The sequence below is a fragment of the Prenolepis imparis genome, unplaced genomic scaffold, assembly GCF_030444845.1.
Source record: "Prenolepis imparis isolate NDT839.2.m4 unplaced genomic scaffold, iyPreImpa1.0 SCAF_3, whole genome shotgun sequence".
In the NCBI taxonomy this organism is placed as follows: domain Eukaryota; kingdom Metazoa; phylum Arthropoda; class Insecta; order Hymenoptera; family Formicidae; genus Prenolepis; species Prenolepis imparis.
In genome coordinates, this window is record NW_028141161.1 from 15,709,379 (window position 1) to 15,726,211 (window position 16,833).

At 38.5% G+C, this 16,833-nt stretch overlaps 3 protein-coding genes across 4 annotated transcripts in view; 1 reads left to right on the forward strand and 2 right to left on the reverse strand.

The window, feature by feature from the left end:
• The window catches only part of LOC145934404 (zinc finger-containing ubiquitin peptidase 1), a 25,080-nt gene extending 21,466 nt beyond the window's left edge, over positions 1 to 3,614 (reverse strand). The window contains exons 1-4 of the mRNA XM_083034787.1: positions 3,032 to 3,614; positions 2,468 to 2,777; positions 1,135 to 1,345; positions 579 to 867 (exon numbers count right to left, since the gene is read on the reverse strand). The gene's annotated coding sequence lies outside the window, so the exon portion shown is untranslated. The remainder of the gene's footprint in view (positions 1 to 578; positions 868 to 1,134; positions 1,346 to 2,467; positions 2,778 to 3,031) is intronic.
• Reck (reversion-inducing-cysteine-rich protein with kazal motifs) overlaps positions 1 to 7,479 on the forward strand; it is a 17,319-nt gene extending 9,840 nt beyond the window's left edge. The window contains exons 1-7 of one of the 2 annotated variants that reach the window (XM_083034786.1): positions 32 to 648; positions 3,038 to 3,121; positions 3,410 to 3,446; positions 3,531 to 3,878; positions 4,029 to 4,461; positions 4,671 to 6,042; positions 6,225 to 7,479. In XM_083034786.1, the coding sequence (XP_082890912.1) occupies positions 3,038 to 3,121; positions 3,410 to 3,446; positions 3,531 to 3,878; positions 4,029 to 4,461; positions 4,671 to 6,042; positions 6,225 to 6,608 (2,658 nt within the window). In that variant the 5' untranslated portion in view covers positions 32 to 648 and the 3' untranslated portion in view covers positions 6,609 to 7,479. Of the gene's footprint in view, positions 1 to 31; positions 649 to 3,037; positions 3,122 to 3,409; positions 3,447 to 3,530; positions 3,879 to 4,028; positions 4,462 to 4,670; positions 6,043 to 6,224 lie in introns of those variants that run through there. The other variant, XM_083034785.1, reaches the window with a different exon arrangement.
• Positions 7,480 to 7,552: 73 nt separating this feature from the next.
• On the reverse strand, positions 7,553 to 11,640 carry Prp5 (pre-mRNA processing factor 5). Its single transcript, XM_083034784.1, has 8 exons — positions 11,438 to 11,640; positions 11,119 to 11,331; positions 10,810 to 10,957; positions 10,437 to 10,748; positions 10,031 to 10,349; positions 8,818 to 9,940; positions 8,214 to 8,745; positions 7,553 to 8,133 (listed from the first exon to the last, which is right to left on the reverse strand). Exons 1-8 carry the CDS (start codon positions 11,455 to 11,457, stop codon positions 7,711 to 7,713), a joined length of 3,090 nt encoding a protein of 1,029 aa, XP_082890910.1. The 5' UTR covers positions 11,458 to 11,640; the 3' UTR covers positions 7,553 to 7,710.
• Positions 11,641 to 16,833: the final 5,193 nt, after the last annotated feature.

Here is a 16,833-nt window from a genome sequence, read left to right on the forward strand (position 1 = left end):
ATATATTTGTAAAATTATATGTATAATACATACAAAATTTTTATGCTACATTATCGTTCTCAAATTATTATAATTCACTGATTTTTTTTATCTATTTTAAATGGCACACTTTTATCGTACTATATTTCGCATCGAAAATAGATTGTCGGTAGTAAAGTGGCCGTAACAATTAACGATTCACGAAATTCGAGATTACTTATAAATCTAAAGTTAATGTACGAAACGTTCGCCAGCGAGATATAAGGATACGCCTTTCTTGTCGCGATAAGAAATTAGTCGTGGCTGCGCGTTTCGACTCTTACCGCGGGATACAATCTATTAGTTATGCACAAGAGGAGGAAGCTTCGTGGGAATTTTAAAAAGACAATCTCGACGGCATAATCGTTCTCCAGAATGAATGCGATATCGCGCGGTTGATAAATATCCGTGGACCGACCCCGGGACGATAAAGGACACGAAATATGTTGTGTCCGTGGATATATTAGGATCCAGGAAATAAAAACAGAAATATGACAAGAAGAGGAAGAAAGAGAGGAAATGGAAAGATGAAAAAAAGCGAAAGAAGGAGCAGGGTATACCTCAGGTCGCTTCCTTCGATGAGGGTTTCTCGATGTGGGGTGCGCGTCTCGCTGCAGCTTCTTTAGAGAGGTGAGCCTCGTCTTCGAAGATAATATCGGAGACATCGGGGGCCCGCTGCGAGATTTACGCCGGACCTCTTCGGGGCGCCCCGTGGGTTCATTCATACGCAAATATTACGAATTGACGCGTTGAACATGGTGGACGAACCGTGTGTTATCAATGATATCGTGTCTCCGTGCAGTTTATTCGAGGAGGAAGGATGTACATTGGGTGCTTCTTTGTTGATTTCTAATTGCAAAATAAATAATGTATGAAAATATATCGTCCATGAAAGATTTTTTATTATCAAGACTCCCGGGAAAGTTGTAATGTAAAAATATATTTGTGATATATATTAATATGTCAAACTTTTGCAAATTCGAGATAATAGATTATCTTTGCTGGAAACTTATAACGAGATTCAATAGAATATTGTATAAAAAATTATCGGTAATATATAATCTGTCACATACATATGGCTTTAACGTTTTACGCGAATGTAACACCGTTGCTTACTTGAGATGTGAGACACGACAACGCGAGGTGCAGAAAAACTTTGAGAAAGTCGTCTCTCCGGATCGTCTTGCTTGACTACTGATGAGCACTTTCTTCCTCCGGCCATCTAGCAGCGGAATAACCGGAAATCGTGACGGAAGGTCCGAGTTATGTGACAAGTTATTCTTGAGATGGACAAAAAAGATGTCTATTCGTCACATGACATCCCTTCCTATTCAGATCAGTGACATCTTTATTACTTTTTCATATCATAAAATAGATTTTTAACTTGTCTCTTTTCTCTTTTAATTACGTTATATACTTTTTATTTTGCATTGAATGCAGTAAATATTTTATTAAAGTCTAAAAGATAAGAAAAGAAATATGTCAACAATTATTTATGGTTTTTATGAAAAAACAACTGAATGTCAACACATATAATGGTTCATTGTATCGTCCAGGAAAATTATAACTAACCACTGATTTAATTAGTCGACCGACACCTCGTCGCGGTCGTTTATAGTATATCGTTTGTGAGTTCGGCAAATAAAAGCACGGGGTAAATTATGAAAACTTGCGGCTCTATTTCGGTATCTTTTGATCTCGGCTGTAACTCGGAGACTGTCGAGATTGATTTATCTGGTCCGGAATATATGAGCTTTGAAGTAGCATTTATTTCAGATTTTTTGCCAACAATAATATTTCGTGCGTTAATCTCAGCGATATAAAAATAGAAAAAATTTTTTTTTTGATTGCCATCCTAGTTTTCATTCGGAAGATTATTCGCGAATCGTGGACTTTATTAAACATTTATAAGTTTTTCGCAGAAAATAGAAATTTGTTGTCATTAAAATTCCTTTCTACATTGCTGTAAACTGTTGCAAAAAATTCACGAATGGATAATGCACCCTCTTTCAACATGGCGATGTAGCCCGGCTGCGCATACTTCCCAGAATATACCACGACGAAAATACGTCGCGGTTTTCTCAGCTCCACACATCACTTTCGCTTCTAACATTTATAACAGTTTAACTTAGGAGAAATATTCTGGAGATATTGACTAATTTACTAAATTACTACATATATAAAATAAATTTCGTCACTCTATATAGAGAAGAAATAATAAAATTTGTCATATATAAAATTAAGAAAATATATAATCTAAAAAAAATATATAATTAAAAAGCTTTCTTTCTTCTTCCTCATTCAAATAATTAAATGTAACTTTATAATAACATGTATTGTCATTCTGATAAAAATATAATGCGATTGCGAATTATCAAATCTGTAAAACTGTAAATTAATGTAAAAAAAATACTATTTGAAAAATACGAATGGATGATCGATAACTTACAATTCGTAAACGTGAGCTTTGACTATGGGCGTATCGTCAGGGCCCGTCAGGACCCACCGCATATTGATGGATGGTCGTAACTCCTAGCCGTGATGATCATACCGAGTGGATCCGGCGCATGTCCTCGCGGAAGGCACCGATTGAATCCGGAATGAGAATTACATACGATATCTGGCTCTGGAGACGATTGTCATTCAGTAACGGGCAGCAGGAAATCGCGGAGCCCGCGCGTTGCATTCGTGTCCTTGATTTTTAATGACCGCTAATGCACCATTCCGCATTTCGAATTTCGGAAGCCACTCAATTCAATCTAGACATTAAAGATGTTGACGCCTCGAAATCTGATTCGTTAAAATAATTTATATTTATACAATAAGCTTCTTTTGCTTGACATTTAATGCCATTTATATCTTTCTTTCAGAGAAAATAATTTTAAATCTTTAATAATTTTAAATCTCTCTCGAAAAAAGATGTTTTAAAATTTTTATTCATGTTATGACCTTTCTTTTTATAATTTTATTAAAATTTTAATATTTTTTTTCGTATGATAATTTTGTCTGGTACCTTTAGATGTCTTTGGTGGTCCTGGGTGCCGAGATCGAGGCGAGGGAAAACGCTACTCAGCGTCTGCTGGAGTTTTGTTCCATGGAGCTGGTGAGTTTCGTCGATTATATGTTTCTATAAGACTCAGTCCCATGTACGATCGACACTCGTTTATTCCGCGTTCATTCAACTCAAATCTGGATCGGAAGCTTCACGACAATGGGCAACTTAAACGATCCAGGATGTCTGTAACGCGATCCGCGTTTTTTCATTCGCAGTGATGGCTTTATGAAAAATGATCTCGGGGTACTTGCGGTCGATCGGTCGATTGTGTTACTTCGCTTCCTTCATCATTTTTTTGCGACTATCTTCTCTCACGTTTGAATCCTTTTTTTCCAGATGGACTTCTGGTCCTGCGTGAACTCGACGTTGAATGGTAAGCTTGTCTATTGGTTCGTTGAGTCTGAATGTGCAACAGTGCTGCTGCTGAATATACTAAGATTCATCTGAATTTTTATAGATCTCAAGAGAAATGAAAATTGGATAGGTCGAGGATGCTGTCGTCTCATTCAAAATCCCAGGTGTCGCTCAACCTGCGCCACGTCGGGTTCCACGAATGATCTGAATGAACACTGTCGACCGAGCGACGAGCCCGAGTTTTTCTTCTGCTTGGAAAAGCGCGAGGAGACCGAACGATGCTGCAACAACGTTTCCAATGACACTTGCAGGACCATCTGCAAGGATATTTTTTACAAGCCTGGCAAGCAGTCTAACTTGAAACTGTATAGCAGCAAGGGTTGCTTTCATCAGATACCTAAATGCCTGAAGAGCGTGGCCGAGGTGAAGCATGCTGAAGATCCGAAGCAACGTTAGTTTAATTAATATTTAAAAAATATTTTTATTTATTTAGTTATCTATAGATATTCTTATTGATATTCAGCCAATTCGATTCGATGTTATAAATGAACTGATGCTGCGACGTGTTTATTATCAAATTTAATAAATTCTATTTGCGCAGATTTGCACTGCTGCGAGGAAGCCACAACCCCGGCGTGTCTGGACACGTGTCGCAAGACTCTTCACATCGCGAATACCGACCAGGAAATCATGGACGCTTTGGCGGAAAAATGTAGCCCGGTGTTACCTCAGTCGCCGATGTGGAGTTGCTTGTTGAAATCGGGCTCGACGAAGCCGGCGCGTTTACCGTTAGATGCCGGCAAGCTGGCGTGTTGCACGAAAGCGACGAGACCTTCCTGCCAGAATTTATGCTGGCGGGCCTTTCAAGCCGATTGGGAATCCGCCTGGGTTCAGTTGGATGCGTTGTGCCTCTCGTCCAGTTTGGAGGGTGAACTGAGGAGATGTCTCGAGGATGCGGACGATTCTTGCGAGATGGGTTGTTCCGGATTGTCTTACTGCGCGCGATTCAATGACAGACCTACCACTCTGTTCAGGTATGAATGACGCGATTAAAGTTTAATCAAACAATTCTCCTAAATAGTTCTGGTCAAATGTTTTGCGTCAATAATTTGTATTAAACAAAAAAACTTAGATTTAGTGATTCGGAATAAAAATTAGTTTCATACGATATATCGATAAAATTTAAAATCTCTTGAGAAATACTCTCGATGATGTTATAATTGAATATTAATTTCTCTTATAGAACATGCACAAATACAGCTGACGAGGCTGCTAAATGGGAAGCTGACCATTGGTCCAGAGGCGGTATTATTCGTGGATTAGGCGTACCTGTGCGCGCGGCAGCTTCTTGTCCAGCGGAGACTTTACGCACGGCGGCTTGTCTTCTGCAGTTGCGACCTTGTGAGACTAGAATCCACGAAACGCGACTCTGCCGCGAGGATTGTTTGGAGTTAATGGCGAGTTGCGTGGATTGGGGTGCAATCACGGGACCACACACGGCCGCTACCTTGTGTGCCAAGTTATCACCGGGTAGACCGGACGCGCCGTGCGTTTCGTTGAGACCATATCTGGACGATCCGCAGGACGATCAGACGGTAATTCATCCTGAGGAGGACATTACGACGCCGTGCAAGCGGAATCCGTGTCCACAGGGTCAGCTCTGCGTTCTTCAACCGAATGGTGCCAAGATCTATCGTTGCGTGCCGTCTTGTTCCCTTGGCGAAATGTCGAAGCAATTAGTGCCAGTCGGATCCTGGATCCAGATTCCGCGGTTCGATCAGCAGGGCTGCCTGAATATCTGCCAATGCACGGCGCGCGGTCTGGAGAAGTGTCGCACGCCCAACTGCTTTAATTTCAAGTCCTGCTGGGTGCACGATCGGTTTATTCAACACAAGGCTAATTTTTATCTCGAGTGCAATCCTTGTCACTGCTTCGAGGGCGAGTTTACGTGTTCCAAGAAGAGCTGCGAATTGCGGGCGCCATCCTTGCCCTGCGACTGTCCGGCTCATTATGTCCCAGTTTGTGGCAGGTTGGGCTTCACCTTTGCATCCGCCTGTCTGGCGAAGTGCGCCGAGCTATCAGCTACCGAGGTGGAGTTTGGCAGCTGTTCCAGCAGGGATCCTTGCGCGCCTAATCCCTGCAAAAACACGGAGAAATGCATTCGCAAACCTAAAGTCTGCTTGTCGCGCTTGCACAAAACGTGTCGGCAATACGAATGTGTGCCGATAGATTGTAATCCGCGCGACGAGTCCAGCGGACCGGTCTGTGACCGCGAGAATCGACAGTATCCTTCTGTCTGTGTCATGATCCGAGCTGGAGCCACTTTGAGCTACAGAGGACCTTGTTTGAGAGGTTGTAGTCTAAGAGGTCCGGTGTGCGGCATCAACGACGAGGTCTATGCCAATGAATGCGCGGCTTGGGCCGAGAGGATTATCGTGGATTACCAAGGCCCCTGCGTCGCCGTCGGTCTCATAGGAGATCAGGCAAAACCTCGTTGCGGTGATGCTGTACAATGTCCTGCCTTGGTGGAACCATATTGCATCGGAGTCACTCCTCCCGGTGCCTGTTGTCCCGTTTGCGGAGGAGCAGCAAGATTGTTTTACTCGAAGAAACAGGTAGGTGCTTCCATTCAAACAAGACGTCTTCCGTAAACATTCTAAAATTTTTTTAGACATTTCTGTTGCTGAGAGATAAATATATTATTTGTAAATTATATATAATATACAATATTTATATATAGTTTATAAATGTTTGACTAATTGAGTTAATTTAATTTAATTCGTTTATTTACATGTAGTTGGAAAGAATCTATTACGTAATGGATGAGGAAGCTGACAAGGATTCCGTTACGTTGGAAGCTCTTCTGGTCGCTCTAGGTCGTCAGTTGCAAGTGGCGCAATGTGCAATCCGAGGTATGATGACGCCCGATTGTGACGTCTTCATCATTGTACAGCCCGTTAGTAAAAAACCGTCGGCGTTACAATTGCGAGCTTGCGTGACGGAAACGGAGAAACTTGTCACCAGAATCACGGAGAGAAGTCCAAGAATCGCAGCGGAAGTTCCTCTGGGTTCATTGACCAGAGCCGAGATAGCTCACAGTTATGTTTCTAATGCCATGAAAATTCGAGCTTGGCTCGCAACGATTGTCCTGTCTATCTTCATGTTAAAAGTTACATCTTGAATGCAATTATGTCATAAAAAGAAAATAAGATTTATCGCTTATTCGGGGTTCAGTATGATTCTAAAATATTTATGAAGTTAATGATTATGCATAATTCAACTAATCGCATGAAATATCCGAATTTGTTATTGTGCTCAAGTTATAAGCGATAAAGCTCGTTTTTTCGTTCGTTCTGGCTGCTGAAAGTTTTTACCTAATCGCGATGCCATTCGCCGTGGCGAATGTCTACAGCGTGTCTCGTGTCTGTGATTCTTCTAGTGCCTTCTAGTAGCATATAACAGGATGTATTTTTAGTTACTGATTAATATTACCAAAGAAAAAAAGAAATATATCAAGTAGATGTACAAAGAGGTAGGATTTCCTGGGCGCATAATCGAAAACGTTCATTATAAGCTGTAAATAAAAAAGACTCCACATAAATTTAAGTTATACACATATATATATATCACTGCGTATTAATGGACATATCAGTATATCGAGTGTTTGCATATGTGATTTTTATACAGCGTGTCCTTCCAAAGATTCATCGCGATTTTATTATATTTTTATCTAACGGAGAAATTAACATGTAATTTTATCAAAAATGAAATTGTTTTATGATTTTTCTAGTACACGCTGCATAAGTAGGTACGGTTTTACGTTGCTGAGTGTTTCAAATGTTTATCTTATATACTGCGAATAAATAGATTAATTCAACGGAATTTGTCAAGGAGATAAGTATTCGCATTTTATTTATAAATTTGCGAAAATCAGGATCGTCTGCAGTGGTTCGTGCCAATGATATTGATAATGCTCTCATAATTATTAAGTATATTTTGTTATATTGTATTAAAAACAAATATTTCATATTTGTATTGTTAAAAACAAGTATGAAATATTTGTATAAATTTGTATTGTTAAATATCGATAAAAACAAATAGTTTATATCGCAATTTATACGAATAATAAATTTCTATAACTTTTATCATATATGTAGATGTGATAATCATATATAGATAATTATATATACATATATATATGTATATATAATCATATATCCAAATATGATCTCCATGTGACATAATATTATATTTGTATATTTCACCAAAGTAGTTTTGAAAGTTTATAAGACTTTGTATCGACCACGTGATGCGGTGTGAGCGCCAGATGCCTGCAGCTTGATGAGTTCTTCCTTGATAAGCCGAGATACTTCCGCCTTGGCTTTGCTGACTGCTAACTCACTCGTAGATTCTATCGCCAGGTATAACTTCCTCTCGCCCTCCGGTGGAGCTTTCCCAGGCGCAATGTACGTTCCTCTTACTGTAAGACCCGCTTCGGAATATTCCGAAATCTGAGCTAGAGCCTCCTTGCTCGTGACTCGCCATCTCGCTTGCTGTGGGAAATCATTGATTTCGAGCTCCTCTTCATATTTGCGGAATGTCTGCTCACCCGTTTCCGCGTCACTTTCAACCAGATCCTCTTCGCGCGGTTGGTAATTTAATTTAGTGTTTAACTTTGCCGCCAGCTGTTCGGCGACTGTCTTTGCCTGTGCAGAGAAAAATAAAATAAGTATTATTTATTTACGATCGTAATTAATATAATATTCGAACAATAACTCGATCTTACCGTAATAAGATTCGTAGGTCCTGCTCCTTTGAGTATGGCTTCCGCCGCTTGTTGAGTGGCACCTTTCGCCTCGGCGCCCAGATTCTTAGCGATATTTATCTTCGATGCCAATCTCCTAGCTAATTCCAGTTTATCGGTGGCGCTAGGTACCGGTTGACCGGGTACCGAGATGTTAGCCGCACTTGGTCTGGCTATTTCGCGAACTGTTCGTTTAGGCGCCAGCATACTCTCGATCTGTTGATCGATATCATTTTCTATGTCCTCATCGTCGGAATCTTGCAGTCCCAGGGCTGCTTTTTGGAATTTCTTTTTCTCATTCGCTAAAGCAGCTTCTGATTCATCGAATTTGAATCCTTTGCCACTAAAGCCACCTCCGGTGTGGACCTTCTTTCCATCCGCGGCTTGACGAGCCTTGTAACCCTCCCATAATTGACGCAAGGGTTCTGGAACTGGTACACCTGCTAATTCATACGCACGTAGAATATCGCCGGCATAACGTTCCTGCTCAGACGTAAGAAAAGTGTACGCGTACCTAAAGGAAAAAATGTAACACTATTAATTTAAACGCTTCATACTGTTAAAATTTTAAAGATTTTTATCTTACCCTTTATTTCCAGCCCGACCAGTTCTACCACATCTATGCACGTAATCTTCATAGTGATTAGGGCAATCGTAATTAATGACTAATACCAAATGCTTGACATCCAAGCCTCGAGCGGCGACAGAAGTGGCCACGAGCAATTTCGTCCGTCCGGCTTTGAAGTCCAATATAGTCGAATCTCTGTCGCACTGATCTATACCGCCATGAAGAGACATGCAGGAATACGAAGCTTTCATAAGATCTTTCAGCAATGTGTCTGCATTTTCTTGTTTATCCACGAATATAATGGTGGAACCTTTGTCTTGATAATGTCCAAGAATCTCGAGCAACTTATAGAACTTTTGGTCTTCCTCGAGTACAACCACGTGCTGCTCGACATCTTTACAAACGACGGAACGTCCACCGACCTGCACCTCGACCGGTCTTGTAAGAATTCTCCTGGCCAGCGCCTCCATCTGTCGCGGGAATGTCGCGCTAAATAGAACAGTTTGTCTGTCCGGTCTCACGTTTTCCATAATCCGCATCACCTGTGGTTCGAAACCCATATCGAACATTCTGTCGGCTTCGTCGAGCACCACATACGTCACGCGACGTAAATTGGTCACACGCCCGCTATTAGCGGCGAGCATGTCAATCATCCTTCCTGGGGTGCATACGATAATCTCGGCTCCTCTTTTAAGTTCCGCTATTTGCTCGGAAATGCCAGTTCCGCCATAAACGCACACATGTGAAAGACCCAAGGATTTCGTAAATTTTTTCGAATCCCTGCCGATTTGCATGCACAATTCCCTAGTTGGTGTCATAATCAATGCAATCGGTCCGTCACCGTCAGCCAACGGTGGTTGATCGAGTATATGACGAAACATCGGTAATAAAAAGGCTAACGTTTTTCCACTGCCAGTTTTTGCTATACCTATGAGATCGCGACCAGACATAATTGCCGGGATTGCTTGACATTGAATGGGTGTTGGTTTCTCGTAACCAAGTTTCTTCAACACTTCTAATTCTTTCTTAGTCACGCCACATTGCGCCCAAGACTTGATAGGTTTTGGGCAACCTTTACCTTTTACACGAATACCCTCTAATTCTTCTTTGTACGCCTCTACTTCTTCTGATGTCATTCTTGCTGCAAGTACATAGTATTATATAGATATTTAACTATATTATATAGAAAAAAATAATCTACCATAAAGAAATGTATAAAAAAAAGTCGTACCAATTTCAGGAACTTCGACGTAAAAAGATTTTCGAAATGGTTGATAATCTGTTGTAGCGTGATCAACTTTAGCTAATTCTCGCTTCTGTTTATTTGCTATACCTGCTGCAGTCTCATGAAGATTCTCGCCTTCTTCTTCACTGGAATATTCCAATCCATCCTGATTTTGCTCAATTAATTCTCCCTTTTGTTTCTGAACTTTCTTTTTAGCCACACCAGTTACAATAACTACACTCTGAGCACCAGAATTTGTGCCATTGTTGGCATTTTTTGGAGCTTTGCTATCAAATTTATTTACTTTTCTCACTTCTTCTTGAACCTATCAAATTAATTAAATATAAGCATATAAATAATATAAAAGAATATATAGGGTTATAACTTCAATATGAGATACAGTAATACTTGCCTCTGCCATGAAAGCATCAAGCGGATCAATCTCCTCCTCTTCATCTTTTATTTCTTCCTTTATTTCTTCAACTTCTTCCTTCACACCTTCTTCTTTTGCCTCTTTGGTGTTATTCTGTACCACAGGAGTCTCTTCGTCACTATCGTCCTCAAGGGACCATTTTTTCATGGGTAGCTGAAGATTTGCCAAAATAGATGTCTTACCGTCTTTTTTGGTTGCTTCCAGTTCTTTCTTCTTCCTTTCTGCACGCCATCTCTCTATCCTTTCCCTTCTCTTTTGCATTTCCAACTCTAGTCTTTTCTGCTCTTCCTCCTACAATATTAATTGCAATGTACATTGCTTATCTTTCATCGCATTATTTTTCAAGACTTACCTTGTCCAATTTTGTGTGGTCAAAAGGCAACTCTTCGCTGTCACCCTTCTCTTTATCCTTTCTATCGCGTGACCGAGACCTGTTTGATCGTTCTTTGCCAGAGCGCGAAGACTTTGAGCCTGTAAGACGCTTTTCTTTACTGTCTCCACTAGTATACCGAGAACAATCAATGTAAACAAATTATTTCATCGTTACTATTTTTACAAAAAGCATCTTAGATATATTTGTGACTAAAGAGAAAAAATGAGTGCTATGGACAATCGTTTCTTTTCTGGTTTTAAGATACCGAAACTCTTTCTAAAGGTGTACCGTTTTCTCTCGCGATCCCTATCCCTTTCGGAACGTTCCCTTCTGTCACTCCTCTCTCTATCTCTATCTCGCGAACGACTCCTCCGCTCTCTGTGACGTCCCTTGTCCCTGTCTCTCTCCCGGTCCCTGCTCCTGGACCGTCGTCGTTTTTTCTCAGGTTCAGCCGATCTAGATCTCGATCTCGACCTGGATCTTCGTCGATGATGTCTATCCCTACATTAGTTCGTAATAATTAGATCGATTATGAATTCGGCATGTAAAAACGGAGCAGCGTCGGTGACATAACCGCAAAATACAGAGTGTAATATATTTCACTTACTTGTCGCTATTTCGCACCATCTCAATTCGATGATGAATATATTAAGTCAGTAATTAAATACTTAAGTTGTCAAAAATATTGTCTACGTATTTGTTTTATTCCTAACTATCATTAATTAACGTTTCTCACAAACAAAATATTTCGTATCTTAACTCGTGCTAGTGCTTGAGTTAACGTTCACTCACTCCCCCCTTTCATAGTGATGGAGCGAGAGAGAAAAGAAGGAGGGTTGGGAGGGGGGGACAAAATCTACTATAATATATGAATCTCTACTTCGTCCTTGCACATACACACACACACGTGTAGCGCGTAGCGCGCGCTTGTGTTGTTCTAGTAATTATAAAACATATAACAAGAGAAGAGAACGACAATTTAAATTTACAGATTCGTTTTTATGCTTAAAAATATTATGGTTTCAGAAGAAGAGAGGACGGAGGGTCACCATCACTCTCTCTCTCTCTCTCTCTCTCTCTCTCTCTCTCTCTCTCTCTCTCTCTCTCTCTCTCTCTCTCTCTCTCTCTCTCTCTCTCTCTCTCTCTCTCTCTCTCTCTCTCTCTTTCGCTCTCAGTACTTTTAAATAATATTATATATACTTTTTATATTTGATGTTAAAATGATCTAAGGGAAGAGTAAGAGGAAATTATGCTGAGAAAGGTAGAAAATGCAGCTCGGAAGAATAGATTTTGCTACAACAAAAAATCTGCGCGAACAAAAAAAATTTATTATCAATTAATTAACAATTAGACGAATCGTATCGACACGATGAGAGTATCGTATAATAGACGTTTGATGTAATAATTGAAATAAAATGTTCTCGTTTCATGAAATAGAATATCTCAATTAATATAAATACAGTATAAATGTCACATACATACGCAACGCCAATTAATAAATAAAGTAATTTACTCACGGATGGATAACTCAAGCGATTTGAAATAACGCTATAATACGTTGAAAGAAACTTCAGAGTTGCGTTCAGAAATTTGTCCGTCAAAGTCATAGACATAAGAATACCTAGACGGAACGCAATACTGCGGGGGTGAAGCACAAAGGGTGAAGGGAATGAAATGTCTATTGACACGGATATGAGGCACCTAAGATGGCGGCGGCGGATAATTTCACGGAATGTTATCGCTGTGAATGTGTATAATGTCTCAACACAGATGTCTATACAAATCTGTGTGTCTCGATTAACGTCGTGCGACGTGAAAATAGACGCTAAATCTGAGGCATTTAAAATGGACGCAACCGTAGACCTCTCACCCCTCAGGAACTACTCCCCGCGTCTAAAAGGGTACTTTACGTTCCGTCCAGGTATTCTTACGTCCATGGTCAAAGTGCAGAATTCGACGGACCAATCGGAGACCGAGAATCTCTTTGTCCTGATTGGTCAATCGAGCGCTTCACCCTAGGTGAACACATTTTCGAACACACTCTAGTGCTGCCCCCTTGCTTCACTCATTCTTCGCGATCAACGTTCGCGTATCGTTCATCGCCGATCGCCGGTCCGCGGTTTGTGAGTATAGATACTAATTATAGCGTCTTTACATCGTTAATTACTATATAAGTTCGATCACGTCGCGTGTCCCAAGATCGTGATCGCGATCCCACGCGTGAGATTGACCTCGTCGGCCGCGAATCTCGCTCGACGTTCGTTCCCCCGAAAGCACGTAACTTCATTCCGATTCGAACCGCCGAAAGTTTTGGCAAAAAGTATACGAGCGTGAGTATCAATTAGCGTCTTCACGCTAATTAATACTTCATTATCGTATACATCCGATCGCCTCGCGTGTACCAACATCGCGATCGCGATCGCGATCGCACGCGCAAGATTGATGATCAATCGTTGATCTCGTCGGCCATTATCTCGTGTACCGTGTTCGTCCCTGCGAAAGTGCGTGACGTCACAGTTAACCGACTCGAGCTCGAGCTGAAGTTCGCGCGCGTGAGTTTACGGCCAAGCTCCTGCGCGATCTCCGCGATTTCTTTGTCGTGGCATATATTCGGTGAAATACGCGCGCGATTGTAATAAACTAGCGTTTTCGGGAATGAATTTCGCGAACGAGAGCCATAAGGGAGCAAGGAGCAACGCAGGAAGAAGAGAGGAAGAGAAGAGGCCCGGGGCCCGGGGTGGCATCGGGCAATGGCGGAACAACTCTATTATGGTAAATATAATTTCTTTACATTATTTATTTTAATAGAACAACACAATGGCCAGTTAAAGCCGGAGAAATGGCCAGTATCGCTCAATTCTCTATTCAATAAAAGAAGAGAGATACATTGACTCGTGAAACATCTCGCGTCCTTCTCTTTCGAAACCTAGCATCTCGCGTCCTTTTCTAATTCTCGTCGCGTCCTTCTCTTTCGAAACCTAGCATCTCGCGTCCTTCTCTATTCCTCGTCGCGTCCTTCTCTCTCTCGCGTTATCTCCAATTCCTTTACGCTCGAGTGAACACGGCTCGAAAACTCGAAACGCGCGTCCGAAACTCGATACGCGAATAAAAACTGAGGCAAAAAATAAATCTTTCGACGATCTTCAATTGTTTCGATGTTTCGCGTCACAAATAAGATATAAACATAATCGTTGCACATAACTAAAACCGAGTTTCTTATCGCGCATACCTACGTGATTCATGTTTCCATTTACTCACAAACTTTTTTTTCATACATTTTATTATTCATATATCATATTATTTATAACATTATTTTAATTTTTAAAACATTTTTTAAAAATGTAATTAGCAAATTAACACTTTAATCAACTGATTTCTGTCAAAAATTATTAATATATATATATATATATATATATATATTATTATATTTTAGATAATACGCGTTATAATACTTCAAATTCGATTAATATTTTTGAGTTTTCAACTGATTTCTGTCAAAAATATTAATCGAGTTTAAAATATTATAACATATTATCAAAAATATATTACTATGTTAATTTTTATATCATATTATTTTAAAATTTAATTAGCAAATTTTCGCTTTATTAATATTATTTGACAGAAATCAGCTGAATAAAGTGTTAATTTGCTAATTAAATTTTAAAATAAAAATATGTTATAAGAATTAAAATAATGTTATAAATAATGTGTTATAATACTTTAAACTCGATTAATATTTTTGACAGTTATCAGCTGATTTCTGCCAAAAAATATTAATCGAAGATAAGATATTATAACATATTATTTACATTATACTTTAATTTTTATTTTTATAACAATGTTTTAAAATTTAATTAACAAATTTTTACATGAAAATCATGGTAATCGTGGGACAATATGGTATGGAAAGAATTGTATGAGAATTTTTCTGATTATTATTTATCACAATAAAAAATAACATATATTACAATAAAATATAAAATATGTTTGATTAATTTTACTAAACTACATAGTAAAATTAATCAAACATACTTTATTGTAATAGATATTATTATTTTTTATTGTGATAAATATTATTAATCAGAGAAATTCTCATAAAATTCTTTCCATACCATATTATTCCACGATTACTATGATTTTCAGAGTAAATTCTAACAGAAAATTCTCTCTATACATGCAAAACACGTGTTGTATGTTTCGCATAGTCTTATATCTCGAATATCTTTTAACATTGCAGATGTCGAGTCGCGAGTGCAATCTGAGAAAAGTATCGCGGGTACCTTCGACGAACTTCTCGATCTACCTATTGGATTACGCGGTCAGACACCCGATTCTTTATGTTAAAAATTTTTTATATTAAATTTCCGAGCATTCTTTATATTAAAAATTCAAAATTGAAAAAATGTACTGACTTCGCGAAAGTAATACCGATACCCTCCCCTATAAAACTAAAACACGTTGAATATTATCATTTTTTACAAGAGGTCTCAATAATTCTATTCATGTTCAGTACATATGTGCAATTTCGGATCCCTATTCCACCAATTAGTAATATTTAATTAATTTTTTAATTAATTTTTAATATCAACGCCCAGCAGTGAAAATGTGCCGCGCTGATGATTTTCTAATGATAGTTTTCAAGAGTTCTATAAGAGCTCTATGCATTATAGAATTAATTTTAAAAAGAGTTCCGGCCATTAAACTATTTTTTAAACAATTTTCTACAATTACGTCCAGCACAATACTTAGTGAAAATGTGTCGTGTTGATGATTTTCGGCAGTTCTAACTATTGTTTTTGACAGTTCTATTAGAGTTCTATGCTTTAGAAGTGTTCTGATTAAGAAATATATTTCATTAATTTTTAGTAAAATTGTGTTCTGCATGTTTGATTATTTTTATAGTATTTGATGAAAGACAGGAAGCACGTAGATAAAATAAAAGCACGTGCAAATACTGTCTAAAAAATATATTATATTATTTTTTTTATATTAGTAGTAATATATTGCTTTCTGCATCTTATAACGTTTTTGACATTTTACGAAAGACAGACTGAAAACATGTAGATAGATTAAAGCAATCTTGATTAAGAAATATATTTTAATAATTTTTAGTAAAATTGTGTTTTAGTAAAATTATGTTCTGCATGTTTGATTATTTTTGTAGTGTTTGATGAAAGACAGGAAGCACGTAAACAATTCAAAGCACGTGCAAGTCCTGTCTAAAAAGTATATTGTATTATTTTCTTTTATTAGTAGTAGTATTGTTTTCTGTAGCTCATAATATTCTTGACGTTTCACGAAAGACAGACTGAAAACATGTAGAAAAATTGAAGCTGTCCTTATTAAGAAATATATATTTTATTAGTTTTTGCCGAAAATCATCAGCATAATGATACATTTGTACTAAATGTCGTGCTGGACATAATAGTCAAAAATTGTTTAAAAAAATAATAACCGGAACTCTTTTTAGATTTAATTCTAATGCATAAAACTCTTATAGAACTTCTTGAAAACTATCATTATAACTACAGAAAATCATCAGCACGACATTTAGTGAAAACTCATTACAAACTATTATCCAAACAGTAAATCATTTCGACTTAATCATTCAATCATTTATCAATCATTTTTGAGTTTCGGAGTAAATCCGGTAGCGCGCAAATGAAGGCGATGCAATTAATTACACGCATCACTCTATTCAAACCTTCGTAATATAATGTGAAAACGTTTATTAAACTTTGATCGGTGCTGCGCATAATCGAAGTTTCGTACGAAAAAATTAACTAACAGAAGCTAATCAAGAGACGCATGATTAAAATTAACGATTTTACCGGTATTATAGAACGAAATTCGTAGAAAAAGACGAAGAATAAAACTACTTCTATATACGGATTAGCGATTATTCTGACCGCCGCATTCCTTCTGATCACGCGCTCGCATCTTTTCTCTTATCATTTTTCTCAGTTTATGATAAGCGTCGCAGGTACCTGTCGCGTGTGACGA